At 43.3% G+C, this 23246-nt stretch overlaps 2 protein-coding genes across 6 annotated transcripts in view; one reads left to right on the forward strand and one right to left on the reverse strand.

Moving 5' to 3' along the window:
* Nucleotides 1–207: 207 nt before the first annotated feature.
* LOC115105491 (mitochondrial fission factor homolog B-like) lies at nt 208–17950 on the forward strand. 5 transcript variants are annotated; one of them, XM_029627599.2, is made up of 8 exons: nt 208–518; nt 1337–1555; nt 3506–3645; nt 7257–7348; nt 8175–8360; nt 10273–10347; nt 10496–10568; nt 16460–17950. In XM_029627599.2, the coding sequence occupies exons 2-8, from the start codon at nt 1345–1347 to the stop codon at nt 16589–16591; spliced, it is 909 nt and encodes a 302-aa protein (XP_029483459.1). In that variant the 5' UTR covers nt 208–518; nt 1337–1344; the 3' UTR covers nt 16592–17950. The 5 variants fall into 5 exon arrangements, with proteins under 5 accessions (XP_029483459.1, XP_029483460.1, XP_029483463.1 ...); XM_029627600.2 differs by having other exon boundaries at nt 1340–1555; XM_029627603.2 differs by having other exon boundaries at nt 16437–16521.
* An 814-nt stretch (nt 17951–18764) lies between these two features.
* LOC115105492 (angiomotin-like) overlaps nt 18765–23246 on the reverse strand; it is a 33702-nt gene continuing 29220 nt past the window's right edge. Inside the window, 1 exon segment of the mRNA XM_029627610.2 lies at nt 18765–22572. Coding sequence (XP_029483470.2) covers nt 22457–22572 — 116 coding nt within the window. The 3' untranslated portion in view covers nt 18765–22456.

The raw sequence follows: 23246 nt of genomic DNA on the forward strand, positions 1-23246 counted from the left end.
CTGACAATGAACTGACAAGGTAAAAATCTGTCGTTCTGCCCCTGAACAAGGCAGTTAACCCACTGTTCCTAGGCCATCATTGTAAATAAGAATTTGTTCTTAACTGACTTGCCTAGTTAAATATAGGTTACATTTTAAATTAAAAAATTAAAAAGTTATGGACCACACACTCCCGCACAGTAGGTGGCGGCATGCACGAAACATTTGCAAACGCAATGATACCGAAGAAGGTCGTTAGTAGGGTAGCCAGCTAGCTAATGTCAACTTTATAAAGTTTAGCTACATAGCTTGCCAGTTCCCTACGCGTTTATCTAAATGTCTAGCCACGTTGTTAAAGATAATGTCAAATTGCTGCTGATAACTTCGTGATAGTTGACCAACTTATTTGGCTATCAGCTTTACTCCAGCTAACTTTAGCCTCTAGCTAGGTCGCTTGCATTCTAACTGACAAGCTAGCTAGCAAAGCTACTCGCTAATTTAGCTGGCCAAAGATCTCTGCACTGCAAGTTACTCCTCAGGTCTGTCATCTTTCTTGCTAGATATATCTTACATGTATTTTATTTTACTGTAGAAAGCGTAATGACGACAGGGCAATGTTCAAAGTATGATGACGAAAAAAACTATGAATAACGTTAGCCAGCTAAGCGTGCAATGACAAAGTAAATGGTAGGCTATTATCTCAATCAGGGGAGGGTGGAGAACAATCAACACCTTTTTTTGTGTGTGAATTTCAAAAACAAATATTCTGATTTATATCTACACAAAAATCTGCAATTCCCAAAATAGTGTGGATTGTTCTCTACTCTACCCTGATTCAGAACCATTTTCATTGTCATGGCATTCTTGGTTCCATAGAGCAGTTGAAGACAAACTGCACAGACAACCGGTATAGTAAGTTTAAATGTAATTTTATTAAGCATTCTGTGATGTAAGCAAAATATACATGATTTGCAGGCATTACTTTAAGGCGGTATATACCAATTCATTGTGTATTACAGCCTGATTAATCAGACAACTAGCCACCTAGGTACGCTGTTCTCACATTAATTGAATTGAGTTGCCTGCCATCTGCAATGATTTGACAGGCCGCTAGCCAATTAAACTCAAAGATTTTACGATGGAGTTGGGCAGACTGGATTTATGCACCCAAAGAATAAAACAAAGATAGTTCCAGCTAATCCACACTGCATGAAAATGAACCTACTAACATTTGACTAATCCTGTTGCCTAATCAGCTAACTACATCCAAGTATAGTCTTACAGGGGTAGTATAGGCTTGTCAAAGATGCACTGTGACTGACTTCAGAAGTTGTAACACATTTTGATCTTAAAACAGCAGCTGCCATGGCCTCTTCGGAGTTTCGGGGTGACGTTTCCCAGGTGCGCAGCGGCCGTGACACCATCTTCTCTGAGGCCATCAACCAGAAGATGCGTGTCCCCGACCGGCTGAGAGTGGGGCCAGGCATGGGACAGAGATGGGAAGAGGAGAGGCAGGAGTGTGCTGACTGTCCTGCTTCTTACAGCATGCACATCCCAGACAGGCTGTCTCTCACAGGTGGGGACATGGCTGGTCTGGAGATGGGCCTATTGATAAAGACAAAACAGGAGGCATTTATATGGCTTAAGTTCAAATCAAAATAAAATTGTATTTGTCACGTGTCGAATACAGCAGGTGTAGACCTTAAAGTTAAATGCTTACTTACAAGCCCTTAATTAGGGATAGGCGGGATGCAAATGTCTCAACTGGCCAATTGGCAGGGAAAATGCAGAGCGCCAGATTAAAATAAAATACTATAAAATTCAAGCTTTCATTAAATCACACATGTAAGATACTCAATAAAAGCTACACTCGCTGTGAATCCAGCCAACATGTCAGATTTTAAAAATGCTTTTCGGCGAAAGTATAAGAAGCTAATATCTGATAGCCTGCACCATCTGCACCAGCAGTAAACAAAGGAGTTACTAGCATATTTCAACCCTGCAGGCGCTACACAAAACGCTGAAATAAAATATAAAACATGCATCACCTTTGACGAGCTTCTTTTGTTGGCACTCCAATATGTCCCATAAACATCACAATTGGTCCTTTTGTTCGATTAATTCCGTCCATATATATCCAAAATGTCCATTTATAAAGCGCGTTTGATCCAGAAAAAAACAGCTTACAAAAAACGCAACGTCACTAACAAAATATTTCAAAAGTTGCCTATAAACTTTGCCAAAATATTTCAAACTACTTTTGTAATACAACTTTAGGTATTTTTAAAAGGTAATAATCGATCAAATTGTAGACGGGGCAATCTTCAATACAGGAAAGAAAACAAACAACTCACAAAAGTTTACCCAGTTCCGAGTTGGCCTACTTCTTCATTGCACAAAGGAATAACCTCAACCAAATTCCAAAGACTGGTGACATCCAGTGGAAGCGGTAGGAACTGAAAACAGGTTCCTACGAAATATCCCTTGGCAATAACAAGGCAGGGAACAGGTAAAAAATAATAATACATCTGAACAGTTAGTCCTCAGGGTTTTGCCTGTTATACTCAGACATGATTCAAACAGTTTTAGAAACTTCAGAGTGTTTTCTATCCAAATCTATGAATAATATGCATATCTTATATTCTTGGCCTGAGTAGCAGGAAGTTGAAATTGGGCACGCTATTTATCCAAAAGTGAAAATTCTGCCCCCTAGCCCCAAGAGGTTTTAACCAACAATGTAGTTTTAAGAAAAATAAGTGTTAAGTAAAAAATAGATACAAAAATAAAAGTAACAATTAATTAAAGAGCAGCATTAAAATAACAGTAGCGAGGCTATATACAGGGGGTACCGGTACAGAGTCAATGTGCGGGGGCACCGGTTAGTTGAGGTAATATGTACATGGGGGGCAATGCAATGCAAATTGTTTGGGTAGCAATTTGATTAGCTGTTCAGGAGTCTTATGGCTTGTTAAGAAGCCTTTTGGACCTAGACATGGAACTCCGGTACCACTTGCCGTGCGGTAGCAGAGAGAACCATCTTTTACAATTTTTAGGGTCTTCCTCTGACACCGCCTGGTATAGAGGTCCTGGATGGCAGGAAACTTGGCCCCAGTGATGTTCTGGGCTGTACGCACTACCCTCTGTCGTGCGGTCGGAGGCTGAGCAGTTGCCATACCAGGCATTGATGCAACCAAGGTGCAGCTCTATAACTTTGAGTCTCTGAGGACCCATGCCAAATCTTTTGTCTCCTGAGGGCGAATAGGATTTGTTGTGCCCTCTTCACGACTGTCTTGGTGTGTTTGGACAGTGATAGTTTATTGGTGATGTGCACACCAAGGAACTTGAAGTAGAGTTGCGATAGAACGAAGACGGGTCAGAAAAACTCCTTTAGCCACTTAACAATGCTGGTCTAAAATGCTCTGTTTTTTCATTTTTTTTTCAGGATTTGGGTCAGAGCAATAATGAGATCTGTGTGTGAGTCCCTATCATATCTCGGTGTTCTTATATCTTTGTGACTTACTAATAGATGCCCCGGACATGAGCCCCCATCCACTGTTCACGTCATCCAAGCCAGGCTCAGCCCTCCCTCTGGGGCCTGCATGGGAGGCACAGCAGCACAGTGCCTGGAACAGAGAAAGAGACCCCTACATGAGGGAACCAGTGCAGGTATGTGAGAGTGGAGACTGGACCTTTTCTTTGGGAATGAGTTGTCTGACAATAATTGGATAAGTGTAGTGTCACCGATACATTTAGTGTCAAGCCATTGCTCTGTGTCATTCTTTAAAGTGTTCAGAGTCATGCTTGGGGATAGCATTTGAGGAGATGGAGTTAGCAAAAGATTCAATATGCAGGTACCACCTGGATTGAAACATTCCCAGCAGCTTCCATCTGGACCTATCCTCACCATCGAACTCAGGGATGGCCAACTTTGATGGGGGTGGGGGCCACCAAAAAGATCTGGATTCAACACGGGGGGCCGCAGTGGCTTTCGGTTCTGCATAGCTATATCTATACCTAAACATTGTCAGCCGGCACTAGCCTTTTGGTGGGCCTAAGCAAAATTAAAAGTTTTAGTTAATTTCATGCAATTGTACACATTTTGCCATCGGGTGGAGAGAAATGTTTGCCTGAGAATGACTAACAAAATCAAGGGAGCCCCCGTTTGGTATTTCAACCATGATTACTACAAGTTTAGCTGGCCTCAAGATCAATTTACAATCTAAAAATGTTTGCTGACATGGCTAATTGAGTGACTGACATAACAAGAGAAACTGCTGATGCACAACCACATTTCTAAATTGCAACTTGTGTATTCTGCTCTTTTACCTGACGGAGTCCCACCTCACCCAAAAGAGATTTGCAGGGATGCAAACTAGTCACCTTTTTGGCGAAATACGCCGTTTTGAATCCAAAATAGGTGACCTATGTGATTCGTGTAGAATCGTGCAACTGGAATTTGGAAAGTTTGAGGTGAGGGAGAAAATGTGGTGGAACAAGTATTGTTAGCATTGTTAAGCATCTTGCTACAGTAGCTGGATAGAATTCTCCGTTAGCTAGCCAGAGATATGTTGAGCCACATTAGCCAACATAACTGATCAAATAATTGAGTTTATGGAGTGAAAATTAGCTGGCTAATAACGTCAGACAGCTAACGTTACAACATCAGATGAGCTAATGTTAGTAACCTAACCATTCGCTATAGTATTAACTGGTATACAACTCCTTGTCGTTCCTCAAGTTATAATGCGTTAGTTGCTTAGTGGACCCTGGCAATCTGTGTGAAATGTTAACGAACTGTTTTCAAATCAAATTATATTAGTCACATGCGCCGAATACAACAGCAACCAGTGAAATGCTTACTTACGAGCCCCTAACTGACAAAACAGTTAAAAAAGGATAAGAATAAGAAATAAAAGTAACAAGTAATTAAGGAGCAGCAGTAAAATAACAATAGCGAGACTATATACAGGGGGGTACCGGTACAGAGTCAATGTGTGGGGGCACCGGTTAGTTAAGGTAATATGTACATGTAGGTAGAGTTATTAAAGTGACTGTGCATGGATAACAACAGAGTGGCAGCCGTGTAAAAACAAAAAAAGGTGGGGGTGTACAATGCAAATAGTCTAGGTAGACATTTGATTAGATGTTCAAGAGTCTTATGGCTTCGGGTAGAAGCTGTTTAGAAGCCTCTTGGACCTAGACTTGGAGCTCCGGTACCGCTTGCCGTGCGGTAGCAGTGAAAACCGACTATGACTAGGGTGGCTGGAGCTTTGACAATTTTTAGGGCCTTCCTCTGACACCGCCTGGTATAGAGGTCCTGGATGGCAGGAAGCTTGGCCCTGTTGGGGCGGTATGCAAATTGGAGTGGGTCTCGGGTTAATGGTGTTGATGTGAGCCATGAGCAGCCTTTCAAAGCACTTCATGGCTACAGACGTGAGTGCTACGTGTCGGTAGTTGTTTAGGCAGGTTACCTTAGTGTTCTTGGGCACAGGCACTATGGTGGTTTGCTTAAAACATGTTGGTATTACAGACTCGGACAGGGAGAGGTAGAAAATGTCAGTGAAGACACTTGCCAGTTGGTCGGCGTGTGCTCGCAGTACATGTCCTGGCTATCCGTCTGGCCCTGCGGCCTTGTGAATGTTGATCAGTTTTAACGCTCTTACTCACATTGGGGCCGGACAGCGTGATCAGTCTTTCGGAACAGCTGGTGCTCTCATGTATGTTTAAGTGTTATTTGCCTTGAAGCAAGCATAGAAGTAGTTTAGCTCATCTGTTAGGCTTGTGTCACTGGGCAGCTCTTGGCTGTGCTTCCCTTTGTAGATTGTAATGGTTTGCAAGCCCTGCCACATCCAACGAGCGTCAGAGCCGGTGTAGTACGATTCGATCTTAGTCCTGTATTGATGCTTTGCCTGTTTGATGGTAAGTCGGAGGGCATAGCAAGCTTCCGGGTTAGAGTCCTGCTCCTTGAAAGCGGCAGCTCTAGCCTTTAGCTCAGTGTGGATGTTGCCTGTAATCCATGGCTTCTGGTTGGGGTATGTACGTACGGTCACTTTGGGGACGATGTCATCGATGCACTTATTGATGAAGCCAATGACTGATGTGGTGTACCCCTCAATGCCATTGGAGGAATCCCGGATCATATTCCAGTCTGTGCTAGAAAAACAGTCCTGTAGCTTAGCATCTGCTTCATCTGACCACTTTTTTATTGATCTAGTCACTGGTGCTTCCCGCTTTCATTTTTGATTGTAAGCAGGAATCAGGAGGATAGAATTATGGTCAGATTTGCCAAATGGAGGGTGAGGGAGAGCTTTGTATGCGCCTCTGTACGTGGAGTAAAAGTGATCGAGTTATTTTTTTGGGGGTTGCACATTTAACATACTGAAAGAAAGTTGGTAAAACTGATTTAAGTTTCCCTGCATTAAAGTCCCCAGCTACTAGGAGTGCTGCCTCTGGGTGAGCGTTTTCTTGTTTGCTTATGGCGGAATACAGCTCATTCAATGCTGTCTTAGTGCCAGCCTCTGACTGTGGTGGTATGTAAATAGCTACGAAAAATACAGATAAATTCTCTAGGCAGGTAGTGTGGTCTACAGTTTATCATGAGATACTCTACCTCAGGCGAGCAATAGCTCGAGACTTCCTTAGATATCGTGCACCAGCTGTTATTTACAAAAATACATAGTCCGCCTCCCCTTGTCTTACCAGACGCCGCTGTTCTATCCTGCCGGTGCAGCGTATAACCAGCCAGCTGTATGTTGATAGTGGCGTTGTTCAGTCACGTCAATGAAGCATAAGATATTACAGTTTTGAATGTCCCGTTGGTAGTTTAATCTTCTGTGTGGGTCATCTATTTTATTGTCCAAAGATTGCACGTTTGCTAGCAGAAGGAAGGAAGTGGGGGTTTATTCGATCACCTACGAATTCCCTCTACAGTATGTGGTTAATTTTCAGAATGCGAGAATTAGGTGAAACTTAGGCGTTGCTTGTTAAACAAGTGGATTCAGGGATTAAGTGTAGCTGAGCCTGGCTTAAGCTGGAAGCCACTATAGAGTTGAAAGGAACACCATTACCCTCCCTCTTTTTCAATACAGTGGATAAAAAGGGGTATGCCAGGTGTACTTTGCATGTTTCAGTGCAAAAAAAAAGTGTCACCTTTTTGGGCCCTCACCAGTTTGCATCACTGGATTTGGAAATTGATCCGCAGGCCTACCAAAGGGGGCCACCAGTTACCCATCTCTTCCTTATTGAACTCATGTTACTCTTTCTCTCTTCTGTGACAGAGTCCACTGCGTAGGTCCTACAGTGACCAGGCTTTTGGCAGGAGCAACCCTGGCACCCCCACCTGCAAACAGACACCGCACACCCCTATCTCGTAAGTACAAGGCACATTGGATTAAACACTTTTTTAACTCCTTTTAAATGTCACCATAGAGATCCATCTCTTTCCTTGGACCAGACTGAGTGGCTTATTACATTTACATTTGTCATTTAGTAGAAGCTCTTATCCAGAGCGACTTACAGGAGAATTTAGGGTTAAGTGCCTTGCTCAAGGGCACATCGACAGATTTTTCACCTCGTTGGCTCGGGGATTTGAACCAGCGGTCTTCTGGTTACTGGCCCAACGCTCTTAGCCGCTAGGCTACCTGCCTCTCTGCATGCTCCTCTGCCCAGTGAGGTGGTTACATGTACAACGCTTCCTCAAAAGTGGAGAAAAAAAGCTAAAAAAACACATTACAAAAAGCTCCCAAAACACATGGTGCTGAATGTTTTCAGAACACTTCACTTTGAAGCATGATTTTTGTTGGTTTTCATCACCTTGTGGACGAGACAACTCGGGCCATATGTAACCAGAGTAGCATAAATTACTTACAAAATTACAAAATTCTTTCAACACCTGGAACATTTCAGAAAGACACAAAGGGGAAGTTGCATTGTTGGCTTGGGACACTACATTCTATTGACTTTGCGCTGCCTCAGGCCCCATGCAGCGTTGTCCTCCTATTCGTCACCTGTGTTTCCTGTGTTTCCAGCAGAGGGAGACACATTGGTTTCTCTGATCTCTAGCCTCTCCTTACATGTAGGTTATATTGGAGGCAACGTGAAGTTGTGGCGTTGTCACTATGCTTGGTAAGTGTTGTACCCCTCTGTCTGTCTTGGTGACCCAACCCACCCCCACCCCTCACTTGTGCCTGTTGTAGTTGCGGCGGTGCAGGATGCCCCCCTCAGCGCTCCTCTACTGCTGCTGCAGACACCCTGCCCATGCCCCTGGGGCTCCCTGCCACCCTACCCAGCCTCCTGTCCCCACAGACCATGCTGCAGGCTGCCAAGGAACTGGGCCAGCAGGCCTCACAGTGCCTTCTGCAGACTGTCACTCAGAAATACAGGTTAGGGGTCCTACCTTCTCCGACCTGAGTGACCCCTGCCTACCCAAACCGAAATCTTAACAAATGGCACCTAACCTCCTTCCATTTCTTCCTTGCTTGGGCTTGCATTTATGTCCTTACACTACTAGTTCTAACTTTCTTGGCAAAGCTTTTGCCTCAATAAAGGATTCATTCTTGACTACAGGATCACTTCCTTTACTCACGACTTAGGTTGAAATCATACTATTTTTATTTGACCTTTTATTTTACTAGGCAAGTCAGTTAAGAACAAATGATTATTTACAATGACGGCCTAGGAACAGTGGGTTAAGTGCTCTAACCACTAGGCTACCTGCCGCCCCAAGTATACCATGAAATGCTTGCTTATTAGCCCTTTCCAACGATGCAGAGTAAAAAACAAGAAGATAAGGTATTTGAGGTAGATATGGACATAAAGTGACTAGGAATCATGATATATAATAATAATGAGTAAAATGGTGTCTGTATTTACAGTACCAGTCAAAAGTTGACACCTACTCATTCAAGGGTTTTTCTTAAATTTTTTATTTTCTACATTGTAGAATAATAGTGAAGACATCAAAACTATGAAATAATACATATGGAATCATGTAGTAACCAAAAACGATCAAATATATTTTTGATTGAACACTTATTTGGTTACTACATCATTCCATATGTGCTATTTCATAGTTTTGATGTCTTCACTATTCTACAATGTAGAAAAAAAACTGGAATGAGTAGGTGTCAACTTTTGACTGGTACTGGATATAGTGTACAAAATATTAAGAACATCCTAATATTGAGTTGACCCCCCAGTTTTGCCCTCAGAACAGCCTCAATTTGTCAGGACATGGACTCTACAAGGTGTCAAGCGGTCCACAGGGATACTGGCCCCTGTTGACTCCAATGCTTCCCACAGCTGTCAAGTTGGCTGAATGTCCTTTGGGTGGTGGACCATTCTTGATACACACGGGAAACTGTTGAGTGTGAAAAACCCAGCAGCGTTGCAGTTCTTGACACAAACCGGTGCGCCTGGCACTTACTACCATACCTCGTTCAAAGGCACGCCAATATTTTGTCTTGCCCATTCACCCTCTGAATGACACACATACACAATCCGTCTCAAGGCTTAACAATCCTTCTTTAACCTGTCTCCTCTCCTTCATCTACACTGATTGAAGTGGATTTAACAGGTGACATCAATATGGGATCATAGCTTTCACCTGGTCAATCTGTGTCATGGAAAGAGCACAGTCTATGACTAGGGTGGCTGAGTCTTTGACAATTTTTCAGACCTTCTTCTTACCCCGCCTGATATTAGAGGTCCTGGAAGGCAAGGGAGCTCTGCCCCAGTGATGTACAGGGCCGTCCGCACCACCCTCTGTAGCGCTTTGCGGTCGAGGGAGTTGCATTTGCCATAGCAAGCGGTGATGCAGCCAGTCAAGGTGCTCTTGAGGGTCCAGCTGTAGCACTTATTGAGAATGGGCCCATGCCAAATTTTTTCAGCCACCTGAGGGGGAAGAGGCGCTGTCGTGCCCACTTCATTAATATGCGGGTCTGTGTGGACCATGTTAAGTCCTTAGTGATGAACTGTCCCGTCCCTCTGCACTCTAAACTCTGCATGCTGCTTCTCCCTGCTTTGCTCTTGCTTCGGGTAGAAGTTGCCAGTTGGCGCACATCTTGGCTCAGCCCATTGTACCCTAATCCTAACCTTAGCCTTTACAGGCAACAATGGAAAACTGATCTTAGATCAGCATCCATGGGACAACTTCATCTTACTACTGCTTTGTGCTGTCTTTTGTTGCCCACTTCTGGTTGTTTTTCCTCATGCTGGATCCTTCCCTGTTGTTCTTCTATCTGCCTTGTGTTGAAAGCCCCTTTGCAGACTGTGGTCTCTCTCCCTGGTTTAAAGGTTCAGCTCTCCTGAACACCCAACTACTGCTGTGGTTGAGGAGCCCCCTGTGTATGTCGAAACAGACAGGAAAAGGTGACAAGTTCTGGCAAACCATTGGCATTTCCTATTATTGGGCTTGTTTTGTGGTACCAACAACACTTTTCTGAAGCCTAAAGCATTGAAATGTGGGTGTGTGTGCACATGCACCATTTACCTTTATCCCTGTTTGTGCGGTTGGCAGTGCCATGCGGGACTCCTGGATGAGCCCAGATGAGGGATGTGCAGCTGTGGAATTCATCGTACTTAGGAGACAGGTAAGCAGGCTAATAACCCCTCTCGTGGGTGAAAAGAGACAATAATGAGCTACTTTTGCCTTCCATTGAACGTCTGAATGACACTGTCTGATTGACACCTGTATGTGAACTAGTCTACCTTATAGGATAATGCAAAATCAATATAATATAAATTGACGTGGAAAGTTAAGGGGAAGCTATAGAGCCAGCTGTGATATAGGCCTAGGCTATATGAAGATGAAATTGACAACCATTTGAAAATAGGCTATGGACAGATTGAGTGCATGTCTTCTATCAGCCATTGATACATTTTAGTGAAGCAATCGGTGGTTATGTTGACACTGGGCCTTCATTTTTATTTGATTAATTATTTTATCTAAGAGTAGCCTATACTCTGGCGGATATTTCACTGTTTTTTTTACTTTCGCACATCTCGACAGACAACTTGCCTATCTCTTCCCCCTCTCTCTTAAACGAGTAGCATATAAACTCAGCAAAAAAAGAAACGTTCCTTTTTCAGGACCCTGTCTTTTAAAAGATCATTAGTAAATATCCAAATAACTTCAGATCTTCATTGTAAACACTGTTTCCCATGCTTGTTCAATAATTAACTATAAACAATTAATGAACATGCACCTGTGGAACAGTCGTTAAGACACTAACAGCTTACAGACAGTAGGCAATGAAGGTCACAGTTATGAAAACTTAGGACACTATAGAGGCCTTTCTACGGACTCTGAAAAACACCAAAAGAAAGATGCCCAGGGTCCTTGCTCATCTGCGTGAACGTGCCTTAGGCATGCTGCATGGGGACTGCAGATGTGGCCAGGGCAATAAATTGCAATGTCCGTACTGTGAGACGCCTGAGACAGGATGGACAGTTCATCGTCCTCGCAGTGGCAGACCACGTGTAACAACACCTGCATAGGATCAGTACATCCGAACATCACACCTGCGGGACAGGATGGCAACAACAACTGCCCGAGTTACACCAGGAACGCACAATCCTTCCATCAGTGTTCAGACTGTCCGCAATAGGCTGAGAGAGGCTGGACTGAGGGTTGTAGGCCTGTTGTAAGGCACTGGCAAAAAGTGCTCTTCATTGACTAGTCGCAGTTTTGTCTCACCGGGGGTGATGGTCGGATTCATACTTATCGTTGAAGGAATGAGCGTTACACTGAGGCCTGTACTCTGGAGCAGGACCGATTTGGAGGTGGTGGGTCCGTCATGGTCTAGGGGCTTTGTGTCACAGCATCATCAGACTGAGCTTGTTGTCATTGCAGGCAATCTCAACGCTGTGCGTTACAGGGAAGACATCCTCCTCCCTCATGAGCTACCCTTCCTGCAGGCTCATCCTGACATGACCTTCCAGCGTGACAATGCCACCAGCCATACTGCTCGTTCTGTGCGTGATTTCCTGCAAAACAGGAATGTCAGTGTTCTGCCATGGCTAGCGAAGAGCCCGGATCTCAATCCCATTGAGCACGTCTGGGACCTGTTGGCTTGGAGGGTGAGGGCTAGGACCATCCCCCCGAAATGTCCGGGAACTTGCTGGTGCCTTGGTGGAAGAGTGGGGTCACATCTCACAGCAAGAACTGGCAAATCTGGTGCAGTCCACTACAGTACTCAATGCAGCTGATGGCCACACCAGATACTGACTGTTACTTTTGATTTTGACTCCCCCTTTGTTCAGGGACACATTATTCAATTTCTGTTAGTCACAGTCTGTGGAATTTGTTCAGTTTCTCTCAGCTGTTTAATCTTATGTTCATGCAAGTATTTACACATGTTTGCTGAAAATAAATGCAGTTAACAGTGAGAGGGCTTGTTTTTTAACTTTTTTATATACAGTGGGGCAAAAAAGTATTTAGTCAGCCACCAATTGTGCAAGTTCTCCCACTTAATTTTCATCATAGGTACACTTCAACTATGACAGACAAAATGAGGAAAAAAAAAATCACGATGCTGTCTGTGTGGGTGGACCAATTCAGTTTGTCTGTGATGTGTACGCCGAGGAACTTAACTTACTACCCTCTCCACTACCCTTCCATCGATGTGGATAGGGGGGTGTTCCCTCTGCTGTTTCCTGAAGTCCACAATCATCTCCTTAGTTTTGTTGACGTTGAGTGTGAGGTTATTTTCCTGACACCACACTCCGAGGGCCCTCACCTCCTCCCTGTAGGCTATCTCGTCGTTGTTGGTAATCAAGCCTACCACTGTTGTGTCGTCCGCAAACTTGATGATTGAGTTGGAGGCGTGCGTGGCCACGCAGTCGTGGGTGAACAGGGAGTACAGGAGAGGGCTCAGGATGCACCCTTGTGGGGCCCCAGTGTTGAGGATCAGCGGGGTGGAGATGTTGTTGCCTACCCTCACCACCTGAATGGTGCCATCAATAAAATGCAATTGTAAGTTGACCATAACTTGTCTGCCCATACCATAACCCCACTGCCAACATGGGTCTATCTGGTCACAATGTAGACGTCAGCAAACCGCTTGTCCGCAAGACGCCATACAAGTGGCCTGCGGTTGTGAGGCTGGTTGGACGTACTGCCAAATTCTCTAAAATGACGGGAGGAGGCTTATGGTAGAGAAATGGCCATTTTAATTCTCTGGCAAAAGCTCTGGTGGACATTCCTGCAGTCAGCATGCCAATTGCACCCTCCCTCAACTTGAGCCATCTGTGGCATTGAGTTCTTTGACAAAACTGAATTTTTTGGTGGCATTTTGTCCCCAGAACAAGGTGCACCTGTGTAATTATCATGCTGTTTAATCAGTTTATTGATATGCCACACCTGTCAGGTAGATGGATTATCTTGGCAAAAGAGAAATACTCACTAATAGGGATGTACACAAATTTGAACAAAATCTGAGATTAAGCTTTTCATGAGTATGGAACATTTCTGGGATCTTTTTCAGATCATGAAACAGGACCAACACTTTACATATTGTGTTGACATTTTTGTTCCATGTAGTTAGAAACTTTTGAGCAATTTAAAAAGCATCGATCAATCCTCTTGCTTGCTGAATTGCAATAAAATAGGTCAGTGTTGGCAATGAACTGGCAGGGAAGTTTGAATGGCGAAAGTGACATGTAGCTCTGGTGTAATGTAATCACAAAGGCTAAATTAATACACTGCTAAAAAAAATAAAGGGAACACTAAAATAACACATCCTAGATTTAAATGAATTAAATATTATTTTTAAATACTTTTTTCTTTACATAGTTGAATGTGCTGACAACAAAATCACACAAAAATGATGAATGGAAATCAAATTTATCAACTCATGGAGGTCTGGATTTGGAGTCACACTCAAAATTAAAACCACACTACAGGCTGATCCAACTTTGATGTAATGTCCTTAAAACAAGTCAAAATGAGGCACAGTAGTGTGTGTGGCCTCCACGTGCCTGTATGACTCTCCCTACAACGCCTGGACATGCTCATGATGAGGTGGTGGCTGGTCTCCTGAGGGATCTCCTCCCAGACCTGGACTAAAGCATCCGCCAACTCCTGGACAGTCTGTGGTGCAACGTGACGTTGGTGGATGGAGCGAGACATGATGTCCCAGATGTGCTCAATTGGATTCAGGTCTGGGGAACGGGCGGGCCAGTCCATAGCATCAATGCCTTCCTCTTGCAGGAACTGTTGACACACTCCAGCCACATGAGGTCTAGCATTGTCTTGCATTAGGAGGAGGCCAACCGCACCAGCATATGGTCTCACAAGGGGTCTGAGGATCTCATCTCGGTACCTAATGGCAGTCAGGCTACCTCTGGCGAGCACATGGAGGGCTGTGCGGCCCCCCAAAGAAATGCCACCCCACACCATGACTGACCCACCGCTAAACCGGTCATGCTGGAGCATGTTGCAGGCAGCAGAACGTTCTCCACGGCGTCTCCAGACTGTCACGTCTGTCACATGTGCTCAGTGTGAACCTGCTTTCATCTGTGAAGAGCACAGGGCGCCAGTGGCGAATTTGTCAATCTTGGTGTTCTCTGGCAAATGAAAAACTTCCTGCACGGTGTTGGGCTGTAAGCACAACCCCCACCTGTGGACGTCGGTCCCTCATACCACCCTCATGGAGTCTGTTTCTGACCATTTGAGCAGACACATGTACATTTGTGGCCTGCTGGAGGTAATTTTGCAGGGCTCTGGCAGTGCTCCTCCTGCTCCTCCTTGCACAAAGGCGGAGGTAGCGGTCCTGCTGCTGGGTTGTTGCCCTCCTACGGCCTCCTCCACGTCTCCTGATGTACTGGCCTGTCTCATGTTAGCGCCTCCATGATCTGGACACTACGCTGACAGACACAGCAAACCTTCTTGCCACAGCTCGCATTGATGTTCCATCCTGGATGAGCTGCACTACCTGTGCCACTTGTGTGGGTTGTAGACTCCGTCTCATGCCACCACTAGAGTGAAAGCACCGCCAGCATTCGAAAGTGACCAAAACATCAGCCAGGAAGCATAGGAACTGAGAAGTGGTCTGTGGTCCCCTCCTGCAGAACCACTCCTTTATTGGGAGTGTCTTGCCTATAATTTCCACCTGTTGTCTATTCCATTTGCACAACAGCATGTGACATTTATTGTCAATCAGTGTTGCTTCCTATGTGGACAGTTTGATTTCACAGAAGTGTGATTGACTTGGAGTTACATTGTGTTGTTTAAGTGTTCCCTTTATTTTTTTGAGCAGTGTATATTGCTGCACTGATGCATTGTAAAAATAAAAACAGCCAGAAATGTATTTATTCATTCACACAACAAACTCAGACCTGTCAGTGGCAGGCTACCCTGTATTTTGTCGTATAAAAAATATTCTGCCAATGTATCCAGTCATAAAATGTAGTAGGCTAGAAATTACATGAAATGTTTATATAGGCCTATATTAATTCATGGGGCTGGTAAGACATTAGGGGACTTGGTGAGTGACATCAGTAGCATCTTTAGGCTTAATTTAGGCCTGAATCTCTCGCGATAAACCTGTTTACTGTTAGTGCGGCCTTATACCGAACCTAAACCGGCTGCGCGCATGCGCTATCGTGCATACATTTATTTTGTCCCCCTACACAAGATGCGATCACGACACGCAGGTTAAAATATCAAAACAAACTCTGAACCAATGACATTAATTTGGGGACAGGTCGAAAAGCATTAAACATGTATGGCAATTTCGCTAGTTAGCTTGCACTTGTTAGCTAATTTGTCCTATTTAGCTAGCTTATTTTTCCTGGAATATAAACATTGAGTTGTCATTTTACCTGAAATGCACAAGCTCCTCTACTTCGCCAATTAATCCACACATAAAACGGCCAACCGAATCGTTTCTAGTCATCTCTTTCTTCCAGGCTTTTTCATCTTTGAACTTATATGGGGATTGGCATCTAAACTTTCATAGTATTACCACGACTACCGGCAAAACAGTTTGTCTTTCAATCACCCACGTTGTTATAGCCAATGAGGAGATGGCACGTGGGTTCCTGCTTCTATAAACTGATGAGGAAATGGGAGAGGCAGGACTTTCAGCGTGATCTGTCGTCAGAAATAGGGACTTCTATTTTAGCCCTTGGCATCGCAGACGCCCGCAATAATTGAATAACATGGATTTCTAAATGTATTTTGCGACGCTCGCACACGCAACGTGTCCGGTCTGGTCAGAATGTTATGCTTTTGTTCCATCAATGCAATTATGATAATGTAGCCTGTGTTCAACCAGTAGATGGAGCCATAACTTCAATATTTTCTTCTGGCCATTGAGTCACTAATGTTATGGAAACTTGTATGTTGCATTTCTGTAAGATGTCCTTTCTTGAGTCTCAGAAACTGAGGCCATCTTTACACTACGACAAATGTTGTGTATAAACAAAAAATAAATCTGTCACTTACATTATAACAGATCAGCGCCTTTCTCGTGTCCAGGTGGTGAAGATGAGTCGTCGTCTGGCGGGTCTGGAGAAGCAGAACACTGAACGCAGACAGACTGAACTGGTGCTCTTCTCCCTGCTCCTTTCTGCCTGCCTGCTCAACGGATGGCTCTGGATACGCAGATAACAGACACACGTCACTCAAATAGCCCACTCATCTGCTCTGCAACGCTACTTTGCTCAACTCTGCATTACACATCCACTCAGCTGGGTAGTTTGTCAGTGCACTTATTCTTACACACATGTTGGTGTTAGATGTTGAGCATGTATAGATCGCAATGGCCCATCTCCTTTCTTCCAAGGCCAGGGCCCAGATTCACTAAACACTTCTTACGCAAAAACTTAAGGTTCTTAAGAAGAAAAATACGTTCATAAGATAGTTTAAGTGCAATTCCTCAACAATATCTTCTTACAAATCTTCATTTCTTGGCAACTTATCTAGCTAGCAATGGCAATCATGTTAGCATGATTACTGCTCTAAAACATGTTATTGGGTTTAAGATTTTCAATACTGAAACTTTGAGATGAAGTTTGTGAATTAAACTGCTTTCATGAGCTTTTTCTCACACTGCCAAGAGTTTAGCTAACTTGGAATTAAGAACCAAATTTCTTCTTAAGGAGAAAGGGCAAGAAAATGTCCAATAACCATTTGAGGAATAACAACTTTCTTCAAGTCTATAGTTAAGGTCTAGTTAAGGTTTTGTGAATCTGGGCCCCAGGAGAGGAAGCTATTTCAGCAACTGTTAAGGTAGGGCCTTAGGACTATGATGATAAAATGATGTTGAGCATTAGTGGTGTGCATAGGTCACAAATATGGACTAAGTTGATTGTCAAGATGGATGCTGGCATATTTCAACATTATCAGGGATTGATCCATTTCATGTTTGCCTAAAGGATTGGCCATCTCTGTGACTTGAACAGCTAGTGCTTACCACGGTTGGAGGTGGTGATAGGAAATGATAGTGTTACTGCGGAGGCTTCTATATTGTTGTCGTTGAGATGGATAATCAGATTTACGTCATAGGTCTGTCAAAACACAGCGTGTGTAAACTATACATTTCAATCTAGTTGTTAACCACTGGTGGTGGAATGCCATGAGTCAGTTGGTAACTGGTCCAAAGTATTTAGTATACTATTATGGTATGATTTACTTGGAACTTTTCAGACTTAGAGAAGCCTAAATTGTAATCCGTTTCAGACAGTACATGTGTAATAAGGTCCTTCTGTAAGGCCTCTATTTAATCAAGACTAAAGTGAGACATGTCTGCGTTTGAATGCCTGCGACATGAAGTGCTTTGAAGTTGGCTGCCTCAGTGGCTTTGATCTTTTCCAGACCAGTTTATAATATGAAATGATATGTTTCTCAGAAGTCAAATGACATTAACCATGAATGTAAATTGAACACTAATTGATTACATGGGGTTTCTTGTTCTTTTTCCATTTTTGAAGTTGTACTGGGTTTACAATAAATTAAATATAATGTTGAGTGAGGTTTGTTTTGTCCGTTGGGTCTTTCACCTGCTTGAACCTCGTCTGGGGCCGTATTCATTACGTCGATTCTGTTGCAAACGGAACAGAAGTGTTTTTTTCCATTGGAAAACTTCCGTTTGCTGTTAGGGTACGCATGTTTACTCCAATGGTTTGACATTTGAGTCGTTATTTCTAACATCGATAGTGCCTACACTTTCTTGCGCCGTTTTGAACTTCTAACACAGTAGGGATAATAAGGGAGTGGTTTGACACACGAGCAACTGCTCACACCGCTGAAACATCTGGGTGGTAATTCATTATGCAGATTCTGATGCATGGGATTTGTCAGGTGTTGCATTCAATGGCAACAAGCTGCTTGTGGATTGACAGCTCAAATCCGTTCCACCAAGACACTGCATTTCAATCCGATTGAATCTAGCCCTTAGATTCTTAGATATCAAAGAAGTAATCTAGTCTCGTTCCACTGCATGTTCCCCTCTAATCAGGGACTGATTTAGACCTGGGACAACAGGTGGGTACAATTATCAGGTAGGACAGAACTAGCACGGCGGTGGGAGGCTCTTCATGGAGGGTGTGATGTAAGCAAATACATTGAAAAGTCACCTTGTCCTAGAAAGATTTCCAGGGTTATCGAAACGTTACACCAGGGTAAGCCTACAGGGAACACAGCCCTTGAGTGTTTCTAAAATCCCCTATGGGGTAAAATGAATGGAACCGTTTGACTGCTAGGTTTTATAACTCTTACTGTGGTACTCTATACCAAAAAAATACATGTAGTGTACATTATAAGAGGAAAATGCACAGAAAAGTCACGTTGTATATTTATTTAACAAAATAAATGTAATACTAAACCAAGTAAACTCACTATCTGAAACATTTGGAAAGTCGTCAGGAGTACATAAATTACACCCCAAAAACGTTCAACCACAAATAAAAACGGCATGAAATGTTTTTTTTTTGTAAAACCAGATGGTTGACTAGAAATACAATTTAATTAAACATGAATGGCGATTGTACAGTAATGACATTGTCAAGCAGCATCTATTTTACAGACGTTGAAAGGCACAAATACTAGAAGACCTTGCATCTTTAAAAAATTAACATTCATTACTACCAGAGATTCCGGTAAACTCACCAACTCTGCTCTTGATTGACCAAAAACGTTAATACATAGTTTGATAATTATTCCCATCACCACACTGATAAGGCAGGTCTACAGGCTCACTGACTTAAACATGTAAATGCTAATCATCTGTTTTGACAGTAATGGGTACAGAACACCTTATGAAATTTGAAGCAAGACCCATGGACTGGCATTTGGGTGGGACCGCAAAGAGTTGCATATTGTGCTGTATGCTATCAGTACAGATTTTAAGGGGAACACCTTTGCTTTAAGAGTTGAATTAATGTATAAATGACATTTCTGAAGCTTCCGGTGCAGGCTGGTACAGTACTTGATAACGGGGACTTTGACATGATTGTTGGTAACACCATGAAAAAACATTTGATGCTCTCCCAATAAATTGAACATGAAATCCATTGGCCTTTTGAAAATGTAACCATTGAAAAGTGTCATTTTACAAACAGTAAAACAGCAAGTGCAACTGATAGCCATCCAAATGAGCCTTAGCAAGAAGCGTAAAATGAACACCAAAAATATATATATATATTAGGTGTTCAATCCCATAGTCCCCACCCAAGGTTCAGTCTCCAATCCCAGGGTCCATTGTCTATCCTGGACTAACAACTTGACACTACAAGGGGAGAAATTGCCCCCCCCCCCCCCCGTGCTGGACATTTTTAATTTCTTAACACTATTTGTGCTTTTTATTCAGTTATAAAACTGACATACTGTACACTATATACAAAATTATGTGGACACCCCTTCAAATCAGTGGATTCGGCTATTTTAGCCACACCGTTTGCTGACAGGTGTATGAAATTGAGCACACAGCCATGCAATCTCCATAGACAAACATTGGCAGTAGAATTGCCTGACTGAAGAGCTCAGTGACTTTCAACATGGCACCGTCATAGGATGCCACCTTTCCAACAAGTCAGTTTGTCAAATTTCTGCCCCAGTCAACTGTAAGTGCTGTTATTGTGAAGTGGAAATGTCTAGGAACAACAATGGCTCAGCCGCGAAGTGGTAGGCCACACAAGCTCACAGAACTGCCAAGTGCTGAAGCACGTAAAAAGGCTGTCCTTGGTTGTAACACTTACTACCTAGTTCCAAACTGCCTCTGGATGCAATGTCAGCACAAGAACTGTTCATTGGGAGCTTCATGAAATGGGTTTCCATGGCCAAGCAGCCGCACACAAGCCTAAGATGACTATGCTCAATGCCAAGCAATGGCTAGAGTGGTGAATAGCTCGCCGCCATTGGACTCGAGCAATGGAAACGTGTTTTCTGAAGTGATGAATCACGCTTCACCATCTGGCAGTCGGACGGATGAATCTGGGTTTGGCGGATGCCAGGAGAACGCTACCTGCACCAATGTATAGTGCCAATTGTAAAGTTTGGTGGAGGAGGAATAATGGTCTGGGGTTGTTTTTCATGGTTCGGGCTAGCCCCCTTAGTTCCAGTGAAGGGGAAATCTTAACGCTACAGCATACAATGACATTCTATACGATTCTGTGATTCCAACTTTGTGGCAACAGTTTAGGGAAGGCTCTTTCCTGTTTCAGCAAGACAATGCCCCTGTGCACAAAGCGAGGTACATACAGAAATGGTTTGGCAAAATTGATGTGGAAGAACTTGACTGGCCTGCACAGAGCCCTGACCTCAACCCCATGGAACACCAACTGCGAGCCAGACCTAATCGCCCAACATCAGTGTCCGACCTCACTAATGCTCTTGTGGATGAATGGAACCAAATCCTCTCAGAAATGTTCCAACATCTAGTGGAAAGCCTTCCCAGAAGAGTGGAGGCTGTTATAGCAGCAAAGGAGGGACCAACTCCATATTAATGCCCATGATTTTGGAATGAGATGTTCAACAAGCAGGTGTCCACATACTTTTGGTGATGTAGTGTACTTATTTCAAACACTGGCCTAACTGCATCAGCCAGGTTGGAGAAATGTAGATACGAGGAGACAGTTTGTTCGAGCAGGTGAAGTAAAATTTTGTTTACAGATATTATTGGCCTCAGTGTTGTTGTTTTTTTTAATGTCCACTTAACCTATTGACATTAAAGACAATAGTGGAGTCAGGCTGGTGGAGTGTTTCTTTGGTCCCACATTTTTGTCTTTGGATTAAAAATGCTCACAACTGCTACCTAGATTGTTATATGGGTGGATATTTCAGTCACTGTTTGAAAGTTTGATGTGATATCATAGATATAACATCAAGCCACAGACAAACTCATTCTGTTACCTTTGGTCAAAAGAAAGGGACATGTGCGGTTGTGAAACTGGCTTGGATTTCAACTGCTAACATCACCACATAGGCTGCGTTTAACCAGGCAGCCCAATTCCTATCTTTTGCCCAATTATTGGCAAAAGACCAGAATTGGGCTTCCTTTGTAAACAGAGCCATATAGTTTCATAAATACAATGTCAATCGGTGTAGAAAGACAGTTGATTACCAGATTGTCTGATCATTGCATAAACTAGTAGTTAAAATCCTAACAGACTATTTCAGGCCTAATATCATTTGAAGCAAGTCTGGGCAGAATACCCTTTCAAACCCAACATGACTGGAATGAAGGACACTTAACAGGTATAGTGGAGAACCTTAACTGATGCATAGGCACATCGGTGAACACTAAACCTCTTCTACTGCTGCACTTCTAAAGAGACAGACCCCATCCAGTGGGGTCACACAGGCAGCACATTGGACCACAGTAGAAATGTGAGTCTCGCTCCCCCAAGTTTTCCACTGTGACATGGGGGGCCGGTCCCCCAATACTTTAGACAGTGCATTGTGGTCCTTGGCTGGCAGTGCCATGTAACCGAATGGCTTCTAAAAAAACCTATTCCATTCAGTTCGGTTAAATGATACACATGCCATACATACAGTATCTACAGGTTAAAATAATGTTTTGTAGTTTACAATATCACTGATTACCCAAGTGCCACGTCTAACATTGGTGAATAATGTACTGTTTACTACACATAAATAGATTACCTAAGTCAGACTTAACGTGAAAAAAGTAAGTAGTGCAATAGATGCAACGTATGGTAGCCAATACATTTGGTCCAAGGAGGCTAGTTAACCAATAGCCTCCAGCAACACTGATCGCTCTGATGACACTAAAACCTCCCGAATCACAATCCGTACAAAGTATTGTTCATTAAAGCACATCTAAAAAAGTTGTGCATTTGAACACACCCTCGGTCACTTGACAACTAGTTAAACACCAAACGTTGAAAAAACAAAAAAAGGAATCCTCCACCTATTTTGAAAGTGTGTGTCTGTGAATATTTGTGTGTGTGTATTGATTATGCACAAACACATATTGTCCTCCTGTCCTGTGACCTATAGAGGACATGGTTCAGTTCAGATGAGAATCTCCACCATGTCGTTGTCCTCCTGTTGAGGGGCTGATGTGGCCTGGGGGTGGGACTGCACCATGACACGCCTCTCCAGGGTACTGCTGTGGAACGCTGGCACATCTACAGAAACACAGGGAGAAGTTTGGTCAACTGATCAAAGGGAACATCTACCCCCAAAACAAAGATTCAGCCTGTTCCCCAATCCCCATATAATGCACTACTTTTTACCAGAGCCACATAAGTAGTGCACTATAAAGGGAATAGGCTATTTGCCTTAAAGAAAACAATATCCTGCACACTATATTTGAATGGGCGATTTGACCCCATATTGCCCATCCAGAGCATCTGACCCTTAACCTCTCCCCCCAGCTACTGCTTGGTTGAAACAAATGTGTGGTTTCTGGTAGAGGTTGACCGATTTCAAGTTTTCATAACAATCGGAAATCGGTATTTTTGGGCGCCAATTTGCCGATTTTTTAAAATTTACTTTAATTATTATTATTTTATACCTTTATTTAACTAGGCAAGTCAGTTAACCTCTTCAACCTATGGGGGCGCTAATGTCATTATTGGATAAAAAAAAATGTGCCCGTCTTAAGCGCAATATTTTGTCACGAAAAGATGCTCGACTATGCATATAATTGGCAGCTTTGGAAAGAAAACACTGACGTTTTCAAAACTGCAAAGATATTATCTGTGAGTGCCCCAGAACTGATGCTACAGGCGAAACCAAGATGAAACATCAAACAGGAAATTAGCTGAATTTTTGAAGCTCTGTTTTACTATTGTCTCCT

This window comes from Oncorhynchus nerka, linkage group LG22, assembly GCF_034236695.1.
Source record: "Oncorhynchus nerka isolate Pitt River linkage group LG22, Oner_Uvic_2.0, whole genome shotgun sequence".
NCBI lineage: Eukaryota > Metazoa > Chordata > Actinopteri > Salmoniformes > Salmonidae > Oncorhynchus > Oncorhynchus nerka.